General features: G+C 38.2%; 1 protein-coding gene across 1 annotated transcript in view; it reads left to right on the top strand.

Annotated features, from left to right (window-relative positions):
• The window catches only part of LOC137643207 (NFU1 iron-sulfur cluster scaffold homolog, mitochondrial-like), a 225,675-nt gene that overhangs the window by 172,134 nt on the left and 40,498 nt on the right, over positions 1-13,043 (top strand). The window contains exon 5 of the mRNA XM_068376057.1: positions 8,535-8,671. Within this exon, the coding sequence (XP_068232158.1) occupies positions 8,535-8,671 (137 nt within the window). The remainder of the gene's footprint in view (positions 1-8,534; positions 8,672-13,043) is intronic.

Genomic DNA, 13,043 nt, shown 5'->3' with positions numbered 1-13,043 from the left:
AAAGAAGCCAAAACAGCTAAGTTACATATATTAGAATTGGAGGAGCAATTGAGAGTGAGGGACCATGCTTTGGGTGCACAAATGGCGAGAATTGATGAATTGGAAAAACAACATTGTGGAGCTCAACGCATACGCAGCAAATACCACCCAGAGCACTGACCTCACTGAGAAGGTTGATAATCTACCCATGAATATTGAATCAATTAAGGGAAAACTTCAAACTCTTGATGGGCCCAAAATCAGAGAAAACAACATACACCGACAAAGTAAAGGAAAAGAATCTATTGGTACTTAAATCAACAAATGCAACATCTAAAATTACTGACAGAAAAAAAAATGAGGTCGAACATGCGCTTAAAGACATTCCAATACCTAATACGAGGTCAACCTCAATCGGAAATGTTGTTGTAAACTTTGCAAATGAGAAGATCAGAGAGGAAGCACCAAACAAATTCAGACAATAGTTGACACTGAGACAAGAAAAACTGGATGATTAAAACCAAAAATAATGATATGCAATGTTTGCAATGATGAAGATGAAGTAATAAATGCCTTGATTCAAAGAAATCATTACTTGGACCAAATCCAAAATATAGAAGAGAAGATAAGAGTAGTACTGAAAAAAATGCTGCAGGTGGAACTACCCACTATGTGCTGAAATGTGATCCTGAAGTTTGGAGGTCTATTCATGATAATGGGGATGAAGTTATGTTACGATGAGGTACTTATACATAATAGGTACCACGTGATCACCTGCTTCCACTGTCAGAGGTTTGGACATCTTGAAAAAGATTGTAAGTCTAAGAATGATCAAAAAGTCTGTGGGAAATGTTCGGGAAAACATTCCACCAAGGATTGTAATTCGCAAATGTTTAAGTGTATTAACTGCACAAAATTTAAACAAACCAAATGACCACACTGTAAATTCAAGAGATTGCAAAGCTTATAGCGGGGTTTACACGGGCGAGCAGCTCGTCGACCCTGGCTCGACAACCCTGTGTTTGAATTGATGTTCGAGCGTGTAAACGGGCTATTTGGTTGTCGGGCGCGCTCGCCGAATGGCTCGATGAAAGTCAGGCTCATCTTGACTTTTGTGGGCGGAGCTACATTGTTTGACGAGCGGTGTGAACGTGTGAACGGGTGTCGAGCATCGAACCTCGGTTGTTATTCAAACCTGCTAGAGGAAACCTCATCAAAGAAATGAATAATGGCTACCATTAATGAAAGCAAGAATGAGAAGGAAGTCGTACTTTGATTTCATACATACATATCGGGCTCATCCAGCTTTATGGAAAGTTAAATCAAAAGACTATTCCAATAAAGTAGCCAGAAACAAAGGAATAGCGGCTCTGCATGAAATATTGAAAGAACTAATTTCAAAGCCTTAATTTTAAAGCAATAAGCAAGTTGGTGTGTGAAAACTTCTCTCTTTATAGTAGCCAATCCTTCGTTCACTTTGATCTTTTTTTTTCCTTCTTAGTGCCACTGCTAAAGCAATGGCTATCAAATCGTCCTGGTCGAGAGACATGTTGACGTTGTTTTAGCAAGAGACACACTGAGGCTCGATGTACTGTCTGAAAGCTCTTCGAGCCGTTCTACAAGTAGGTTCGACAACTGGGTTCGGCGAGCTGCTCGGCCGTGTAAACCCGCCTTATGACCTGGAATTGAAAACGTTAGCAGAAAATACTGATCATGGATACTAAGGTCGTCATAAACTGTGGTTATGTAAATATACAATCTATGGGTAATAAAACTATTCAAATTCGAGAATTGATAAACAGGAAATATTTGGCTATATTAGCATTATCTGAAACATGGTTGAATAATTTTGGCAAGGCTAAGATCACTGAAATGACAACCCCCTACACACCTTTCACATTCCGGGAGAAGGTAGGTCTGGGGTTGTCGAGCTCTTCATTCCTTAAAGTTATTCCAATCTCAAAATGTTGTAAAGAACTAGTGTAACAAGCTTTGAATATTCAGAAATAAACTTTACGCAAGAAAACAGAAAAATATCAATTGTAACCGTTTACAAACAATCTAGAACAAATGCCAGTATCCTCTTTGATGAATTCAGTGAACTCATCGAGATGATTATCATGGAGAAAAAGGAATTAGTTATTTGTGGATATACATATGAATATATTATATATATATATATATATATATATATATATATATATATATATATATATATATTAATATATACATACTAGTGTACATGACTTGTTAAAAAAGATGGCTAAATATGTAGATAGATGTATAGACAAAGATTTGTGAGCGATTGTAGTTTTGCAGTATACCTCTCAGGGTTCCCCCTCTCAAAAGGGTATGACTACTTTCTCCCCCCTACCCATGGGACTGTAAGAGACCGAGTAGTTAGACATCTGGCAATGCCACTGACTGTGACTGGAAACATATATATATATATATATATATATGTGTGTGTGTGTATATATATATATATATATATATATATATATATATATATACAGTATATATATATATATATATATATATATATATATATATATATATATATATATATATATATATATATATGTTAATGCTGAGATCCGGATTTTGAGGAGCCACTGCCCTTGACCTACTTACAATCTTACTTTGATTTTTGTTAGGATTCAACTTCATGACCCATAATTTGAACCATGTACTAATTTTAGCTAGATCTCTATTAAGGGATTCAGCAACCCCAGATCTATATTTAGGAGATGGAATTGATGCAAAGAGTGTAGCATCATCTGCATACTTATGCAATAAGTTTGTGTTCTAGGCCAAACCACATTTCATGTGCATATAGTATAAAAGGTAAGTGGCCAAGAACACTACCCTGAGGAACACCAGATATCACATTCCTATATTCACTATGGTGCCCATGAACAACAACTCTGCAATTTATTACTTGAAAATTCAGTAATAATGCTAAGAAACGACCCATCCCCTCCCAACTGTTTGAGTTTGAAAACAAAGGCCTCATGATTAATACTGTCAAAGGCGGCACTAAAATCAGGGCCAATCATACGAACTTCCTTACCACCATCAAGGGATTTCTGTACAGCATTGGAGATTGTAAGAAGGGCATCACATGCCCCAAGGCCTTTACGAAAAGCAAATTGCAAACTCGGGAACAGATGATTACCTTCTGCAAGCCTATTAAGACGTTTTGCCAAAAGACGTTAAAATACTTTAGATAATGTGGGAAATTTGGCGGTAATCAGTTGGACTTGAGCTACCATAAACACATTTACTGTACATGATGGAGGAACATCACCAATTCTCCAACAAGTGCTAACTTGTGCAAATTAACAGATAACTTTAGAGCTAAGAAACCTGCAGTCATAAAAAAACATGGGAAAAATACCATTTGGGTCTACACCTCCATAAGCATCAAGGTCCATCAAGAGAGCTTTAATTTCACGATATCGAAAAGCTAAACTACAAATGCAAATACTATGATCAATAATATTGAGATTATATTCTAAAGAAATTAAAAATTTTTGAAATTAAAAATGAAAAGGTGAAAATTTTCAAAATTCAGAGATCCTTAGATTATGAAGAGGATAAGGGTTTATTATATACTTCTATGTATATAGATATATAGTAGACGCATGCTCAGACCTGCGCCACCGGCACCTCACAGCTTATCCTTGTTGCCTTCTGCCTTAAGGTAGCTTATTATTAAAATCTTGCTGTATGTTCAAAGTTGGTGCTTGGAGAGTGATGCTTACTGCTTCACCTATTATAAGTCTGCCATTGTTGTTCTTCCTGTGAGCAATCTGGGTCCCATCAATTAATTCTTTCAGGCAGGGTTGTCAGTCGTGGACATTATTATAGTGTTGGTTTATTGCCCCCTGATTTCTGTTGACCATCATCCATCTTCTGACTGTTGTGTTAGTGTGTTCAATATAGTTTTTTTTTTTTCTGTAGGATTTACACATCTTCTCAGGGTATGAAAATTTATAGACTACGTTGGTGCATACTTCCTTTGGTCCTTATGGGCTGGTGCTTTCTTTCATCACAAATCTTGCAGTTAGGTAGGGTTTGCTATATATTACAAGTTTTACCTTCTGGTAAGGGGCTTTCGGGGCAACATCTTGATTGAAGATTCCTCGCAACGTCTGTGTCTCATCTTTGTAGGTCGAACCAAAGCTAATATGGTGGTAGATGATAAGGCTTTTGTCTTCTTCGTTACTTTTAGTTGTCATAGGTCGTTAAATTTCGTTGAATTTCTTCCTTTTGGCTTCTTCTATCATGTTGTCATGATATCTGTTATTAGTTAGTAGTTGTCAAATTCGGTTTACAGTAGTTCAGCATCTAAGTCTTTCTAAGTTTTGCTGTACCTGAATGCTCTTTTGACGTAAGCACTTATTACTGACTTTTTGTATGCTTTAAAGCACTCACGTCTGGCATTTAAGCATCTATCTGCGTTGGTTGATTTAGTGTATACCAATGTTCTGAATTGGTCATATTGACTAGAACATTAAGACTGTATTCGGTTGTGACATTGAGTAAGAAATTTCTCCTAAGTTTGTCAGCTAACTCTTCTGTCTTTTCCCTGCTTAACATTCATAGATTTTTGGCTACTTGTGTTCTTTGAAGGTCTTTTCTTTGATGGATGCCGTGTACATATTGGCAAATAGAGTCCCAAGAGGTGATCCCATTGCTACACTCTATATGTCAAAATAATTATCCTTGGTGAGAGGGGAACATAGCTTCCATAGTGTTGGTCTTCAACATCTCTCTTAGAGCATGCGCAGAAATGGGTTGTGGTTCCATGCTGGATCTATATACTCTGTCTAGTATTTTGTTTATAGTTTCCTCGACAGGGATATTTGTGAAGAGGCTATCCACATCGAGAGAGGCAATGTCTCCTTCAGGTCCCATTTCTTAAAATAGATCAATGAACTCCTCTATTGATTTTAACGAGTAGGCACCAGGTATGTAGGGGACGAGGATATTATTCAAGATTTTCGCTATTTTGGTGGTAGGTGAATTGATTAGAGATGATAGGTCTCAGGGGGTTCCCTGTCTTGTGAGTTTTCACCGTACCATAGCAGTACCCCGGGCGATAGTCACTTATTATTTTGAAAAATTTCATGATATTCTGTTGATTGTTGGCCCTGGTTATGAGCTTGGACATTTTATTTTTCAGCTCTGAAAACTTAAAGAAAGTGTGGAAATATGAAGATTCCTGTAGGAAACACATTGACGCCACTGAGGCTGTCACCTTCAATGAAAATTATATATATATATATATATATATATATATATATATATATATATATATATTTATATTTATATATATATAAATATATTTATATATATACATACATACATATACCAAGGCACTTCCCCATATTTTGGGGGGTAGCCAACATCAACAAACGAAACAAAACAAAAAGGGGACCTCTACTTTCTACGTTACTCCCAGCCTGACAAGGGACTCAACCGAGTTCAGCTGGTACTGCTAGGGTGCCACAGCCCACCCTCCCCCGTTATCCACCATAGATGAAGCTTCATAATGCTGAATCCCCTACTGCTGCTACCTCCGCGGTCATCTAAGGCACTGGAGGAAGCAGCAGGGCCTACTGGAACTGCGTCACAATCGCTCGCCATTCATTCCTATTTCTAGCACACTCTCTTGCCTCTCTCACATCTATCCTCCTATCACCCAGAGTTTTCTTCACTCCATCCATCCACCCAAACCTTGTACTTCTCCTATCAACTCTTGCATTCATCACCTTCTTTAGCAGACAGCCATTTTCCATTCTCTCAACATGGCCAAACCACCTCAACACATTCATATCCACTCTAGCTACTAACTCATTTCTTACACCCGTTCTCACCCTCACCACTTCGTTCCTAACCCTATCTACTTGAGATACACCAGCCATACTCTTTAGACACTTCATCTCAAACACATTCAATTTCTGTCTCTCCATCACTTTCATTCCCCACAACTCCGATCCATACATCACAGTTGGTACAATCACTTTCTCATATAGAACTCTTTACATTCATGCCCAACCCTCTATTTTTTACTACTCCCTTAACTGCCCCCAACACTTTGCAACCTTCATTGACTCTCTGACATACATCTGCTTCCACTCCACCATTTGCTACAACAACAGACCCCAAGTACTTAAACTGATCCACCTCCTCAAGTAACTCTCCATTCAAAATGACATTCAACCTTGCACCACCTTCCCTTCTTGTGCATCTCATAACCTTACACTTACCCACATTAACTCTCAACTTCCTTCTCTCACACACCCTTCCAAATTCTGTCACTAGTCGGTCAAGCTTCTCTTCTGTGTCTGCTACCAGTACAGTATCATCCGCAAACAACAACTGATTTACCTCCCATTCATGGTCATTCTTGTCTACCAGTTTTAATCCTGGTCCAAGCACTCGAGCATTCACTTCTCTCACCACTCCATCAACATACAAGTTAAACAACCACAGCGACATCACACATCCCTGTCTCAGCCCCACTCTCACCGGAAACCAATCACTCACTTCATTTGCTATTCTAACACATGCTTTACTACCTTTGTAGAAACTTTTCACTGCTTGCAACAACCTTCCACCAACTCCATATAACCTCATCACATTCCACATTGCTTCCCTATCAACTCTATCATATGCTTTCTCCAGATCCATAAACGCAACATACACCTCCTTACCTTTTGCTAAATATTTCTCGCATATCTGCCTAACTGTCGCTGTGGTTGTTTAACTTGTATGTTGATGGAGTGGTGAGAGAGGTGAATGCTCGAGTGCTTGGACGAGGATTAAAACTGGTAGGCGAGAATGATCATGAATGGGAGGTAAATCAGTTGTTGTTTGCGGATGATACTGTACTGGTAGCAGACACAGAAGAGAAGCTTGACCGACTAGTGACAGAATTTGGAAGGGTGTGTGAGAGAAGGAAGTTGAGAGTTAATGTGGGTAAGAGTAAGGTTATGAGATGTACGAGAAGGGAAGGTGGTGCAAGGTTGAATGTCATGTTGAATGGAGAGTTACTTGAGGAGGTGGATCAGTTTAAGTACTTGGGGTCTGTTGTTGCAGCAAATGGTGGAGTGGAAGCAGATGTACGTCAGAGAGTCAATGAAGGTTGCAAAGTGTTGGGGGCAGTTAAGGGAGTAGTAAAAAATAGAGGGTTGGGCATGAATGTAAAGAGAGTTCTCTATGAGAAAGTGATTGTACCAACTGTGATGTATGGATCGGAGTTGTGGGGAATGAAAGTGATGGAGAGACAGAAATTGAATGTGTTTGAGATGAAGTGTTTAAGGAGTATGGCTAGTGTATCTCGAGTAGATAGGGTTAGGAACGAAGTGGTGAGGGTGAGAACGGGTGTAAGAAATGAGTTAGCGGCTAGAGTGGATATGAATGTGTTGAGGTGGTTTGGCCATGTTGAGAGAATGGAAAATGGCTGTCTGCTAAAGAAGGTGATGAATGCAAGAGTTGATGGGAGAAGTACAAGAGGAAGGCCAAGGTTTGGGTGGATGGATGGTGTGAAGAAAGCTCTGGGTGATAGGAGGATAGATGTGAGAGAGGCAAGAGAGCGTGCTAGAAATAGGAATGAATGGCGAGCGATTGTGACGCAGTTCCGGTAGGCCCTGCTGCTTCCTCCGGTGCCTTAGATGACCGCGGAGGTAGCAGCAGTAGGGGACTCAGCAGTATGAAGCTTCATCTGTGGTGGAAATGTGGGAGGTTGGGCTGTGGCACCCTAGCAGTACCAGCTGAACTCGGCTGAGTCCCTGGTTAGGCTGGAGGAACGTAGAGAGTAGAGGTCCCCTTTTTTGTTTTGTTTCTTGTTGATGTCGGCTACCCCCCAAAATTGGGGGAGGTGCCTTTGGTATATGTATGTATGTAAGAATTCCTGATACATATGTGGGCTAGCTCACTAACAGCAGTAAGGGTTGTAAAATTATGAGGCGGATGTCTAGGCTAAATGTTTGAGTTGAAAGGTTTCCACACTTGGAATGCTTCTATGCCTTATGTTTGGGACCCAATTGCTGCTTCAGTACTTTTTCATTCACATATTGAATGAGATCATTTTAACACCTAGAGTTGGCATTAAAAATCTGAAATTTTTGTGTATATTAGATTATATATAATATGCTTTCAGAATTATTGATATTCTACCACCAGGAGCAAGTAATGACCTGTCCTCCTTTTTTGGATTATAGGATACCTTTAGGTCATTTCTGTTATTACATAATTGGTCAGTCACTGACAATTACATAATTTTTTTCCTTATTTATTAAGTTATACTCTAAAGATTTTTACCAGTTTATAGATGCATGTGTTTGTTAGTCTGATCAACAATTGTGTTAATGACAGACACAACTTTTTATTTAATGTGTACCCTTCTCTTACATAAGAAAGTTATTTGATTAAATACTTTCATTCTTTAGTATACATAGATGATCACTTTTATTAAAGTTAAATCATGAAAGTCTTACTAAGATGATGATAGATTTTATTCATATCAATTCAAAACATTCTAGCTGGAGGCGATGATGAAGATGATGAAACGGTAGCCATGATAAAGGAGTTGTTGGATACTAGAATACGTCCAACAGTGCAAGAAGATGGTGGTGATGTTTTATTCCGTGGATTCACCGATGGAATCGTCTACTTAAAGGTAACGGGGTTGTTTTCATAAGTACTAAAAGGTTGAGTGTGCAATATTATAGATATAGGTTTTAGCAAAATAATTCAATTAAAACTGTAAAAAATGAAGGCTTCCTTTTAAGAAATAATATTTTTTATTATGAAAACTAATGATCTTAAGATATAATCCACGAATGTAATCTTCCTTCAGTAACTCATACAGGGAAAAGTTTTTATCATGTTGTCTGACAGTCTGAATGAATAGCTTATTGTTTCTTCTGTACACATCTTTTTCTCCATACCTTTCTCCTGACCCTCCCTAAATCCAGCTCAGAAACGTAGGCTAGTTTTTACAGTAGAATTTTGATGCAGTCAGTGTTGAGTTAGTTTACAAAATTATAGTCTACTTTACCAGTTCGCAGGTGCAGGGTTTTATTTCAGTTTTTATGCTAAATCATTAACATTTCACTTTGGAATAAAAGAAAGTGTTAATTTTTGGATAACATTTATGCAGAGTTATATTTGTATAGCACTGTGCCATATTATGTCTAAGAGGTCATTGTTTAAGCTTAAACTAGAGTTATGGGGTCCTTTGACTGGTCAGACAGTACTACATTGGATATATATATATATATATATATATATATATATATATATATGTATATACATTATATATATATATATATATATATATATATATATATGTATGTATATATATATGTATATATATATATATATATATATATATATATATATATATATATATATATATAAAGACAGTCCTAAAGGATTTGATTGGATTGGTAACGAAATTAGCTGACAGAGTATGCTGTTTGTGCTGTCCTTATTAGCAGAACACCACAGGACTTTCAAAGCTTGCTTACCAGAATGCATAAAATATCACAAGAGGTTTGGCTCAAGGTAGATAGAAGGAAGACAGAGACGATGAGAACGGAATATGGCTGATGAAATATCATTGGAAGGAGAAAGGATTAATGAGGTGGAATCATTTAGATATTTAGGAGCTATGATCTCTAATACAGGATATTTAGAATTTGAGTTTAGTGAAAAATTGAAAAAAAAGCAAATCAGACAATGGGTAGGTTAAGTAAAATTTGGAAATCAAATCGCCTGAAATACATTTAAATATCAAGCTATATATCATTTTAGAGAGATCGATGTTACTATATGGACATCAGTCATGGTATGATAATGAAACAATATCCAACAGATTTAGTAGATTTGAGAACAAAGCCCTCAGAAGAATATTGGGAGTTAAATGGCATGTCAGGATTAGAAATGAATCTATAAGAGAGATTACTCTAGTTCCATATGTGGTAAGATCATGGTGAGGGGTAGATGGAGATGGTTTGGGCATGCTCTTCACACTTTCCAAGAGAGATTAGTTCACCAAACTTTCAACTAGGCTCCACAAGGCACTAGAATATTGGGAAGACCCTGGCCTACATAGCTGAGAACTATGAAGTGTGAAGTAGGAGATGATAAATGGAGAAGTATTGATTTAAACCTCAAGATAGAGACGACTGGCGAAATCTAACCGAGGCCCTTTGCGTCACTAGGCGTAGGAGATTATGGTGATGATATATACCCAGACAATTGCTTTTTATTATGTATATATATATATATATATATATATATATATATATATATATATATATATATATATACAGTGGAACCTCTACATACAATCTTAATTCATTCCGGGACCTGCTTCGTATGTTAAAACAATCGTATGTTGGAGCAAATATTCCCATAAGAATACACTGTAATTTGTATAATTCGTTCTACAGCCCAAAAACCTATGATAACTCAATAAATTACTACACATAATTACACACAACAATACTACAATTACATTATGTAAGAGTGATGTAAAAAAGAATAATTATAAAGAAATAATAAATAAAAAAGGGGTTTGTATTGTCACTTTACCTTAGAGACAGACCAACGCAGGTGTAGGATTTGCTACGCAGGAGGAGACGGATGGTTGGCGAGGAGGTAGAGATGGTGACTGCGATAACATGCCGTAACTTACTCTAACTTACACTACGTGAAAATCAGTCTAACTTAGCTCATTTATTTTTTTCAATTTTTATATTTTATATTCTTTTTTTTCTTTTTTTTTCTTTCTGATTTTTTATTTTCATCACTTTCACTCAATTCAATCTTAGTTTTCTTTGCATCACTTTCTTTCTCTTCATCACGATCACTAGACCCCTTTGTAGATATTTTAAAGAAACTATCGAGAGAAAGTTGCTTGGTACGGCTTTTCAGAATTTTTCTGAAATGGGTTAAGCAGACATCATCAAATTGCGAAACTTCACGGCAAACCTGAAGTTTCTGTGGGTGATGCTTATCAATGAAATCAACCACGTGTTGATGATGCGCTCTACCTCTTCAATATCCTCCGACTCACTCAACTGTGCTTGGAACTCATCATTCTGCATGGCATGCAGCTTCTTGAGTTCCTCGACGAGTTCGGTGATGTCATCTTCATCGACCTCCAGACCCATGGAATTGCCAAGGGATACACTCTCTTACATCTTCCTCTATGGCAAGTACAGGTTCAGGCTCGGGGCTAAACCCTTCAAAATCTCTGGGAAAAACAGCATCAGGCCAAAGCTTCTTCCAAGCTGAATTCAGTGTCCGTCGGGTTACTCCCTCCCAAGCCTGATCTATGATCTTCAAGCAGTGCACGATATTGAAATGGCTCCTACAAAATTCACGCGAAGTTAAGTTGGTGCTTTGTGTGACATTAAAGCACTGCTTAAATAAGTGCTTGGTGTAGAGCTTAAAATTCGAGATGACTTGCTGGTCTATGGGCTAGAGGATGGGGTGGTGTTCGGTGGAAGATGCAGCACTTATCAACTTGAACTGGTCGATGATATCATCTTTGAGTCCTGAGGGGTGAACAGGAGCATTATCCAAGCAAAGCAAGCACTTTAAAGGCAAATTCCTCTCCTGAAGGTACTTCTTGACAGCAGGGCAAAAACTATGTTTACCCAATCAACAAAGAAATGCCTAGTGACCCAAGCCTTAGAATTAGCACGCCAGAAAACATGCAGCATGTCCTTATTGACTCTATGTGCCTTAAATGCCGTAGGGTTTTCGGAATGATAAACCAATAACGGCTTTATTTTGCAGTCCCTGCTGGCGTTGGCACATAGGGCAAGAGTCAACCGATCCTTCATAGGCTTATGTCCAGGCATTTTCTTCTCTTCGGCAGTGATGTATGTTCGACTAGGCATCTTTTTCCCAAACAGTCCATTTTCATCACAATTGAAAACTTGCTGCTGTATGTAGCCTTCATCTTCCACGATCTTTTCAAACTTCTTAACAAAATCATTAGCAGCCTTGGTGTCCGAACTTGAAGCCTCTCCGTATTGAACAACTGAATGAATCCCGGTCCGTCTCTTAAATTTCTCGAACCAACCGCGAGACGCCTTGAATTCTTCCATCGTAGGATCGGTTGAACTCTCCCCCGCGTCGCCTATAGAGCCTGCCACCTTCAAGTCGCAATAGATAGTACTGGCCTTCTCACAAATTATCGTTTCATTGATCGTATCACCAACAATTTCTTTGTCCTTTATCCATTTCAACAAAAGGCGTTCCATCTTTTCCAGGGTAGGGCTGCGACGTTTTGAAATAATGGTGATCCCCTTCAATGGTTTGACTGTTTAAATGGCTGCCTTCTGCTTGATGATCGTCAAGATCGTAGACATATTCCGGCCATATTGTTTAGCCAGATCACTCACGCACACCGCGCTCATGTTTTTCTATAATTTCTTACTTAAATTCTAATGAAAGCATTGCCTTCTTCCTTTCCTCACCACTATTAATACCTGTACCGAAACTAAGCTTCTTAGGACCCATGATTTTACGTAAAATAAAAAATGAAAGGTGAGAAAAGGAAGATAATAAGCACTGTTAATAACGTACCGAACAGAGGACAACCACACCATGTGCACGGGAACAGACAACTGACCGAGGCGACGCTCATTGGCGTCCCTCCGAAATGCTGCCGCCTACCGGCGTAAACAAGAAACTACGACCGCCGCTTCGAGAAAATTCTACACATATGGACTACATCGGATGTTGGAGCATGACTTCGGGTGTCGAAACAAAAATTTGATTGAATTTTACTTTGGATGTTGGAACAATCGTATGTAGAGGTTCCACTGTATATATATATACATATATATATATATATATATATATATATATATATGTATATGTATATTAGGGATTTTGACATAGGAAAAATCTATTTTTGGTGAGACAGCCATGTCGTCCTGATGGAAGTTCCTCTAGTCAGCTTTCTACTTGGGATATTTCCTGCGAGTGATATACCAGAGAATTTTACCTGTAGTGGTATCACAGGG

Source organism: Palaemon carinicauda, chromosome 1 (genome assembly GCF_036898095.1).
Source record: "Palaemon carinicauda isolate YSFRI2023 chromosome 1, ASM3689809v2, whole genome shotgun sequence".
Classification (NCBI taxonomy): domain Eukaryota; kingdom Metazoa; phylum Arthropoda; class Malacostraca; order Decapoda; family Palaemonidae; genus Palaemon; species Palaemon carinicauda.
The sequence above is the reverse complement of the archived record's forward strand: the minus strand, read 5'-3'. Positions and strand labels throughout refer to the sequence as shown.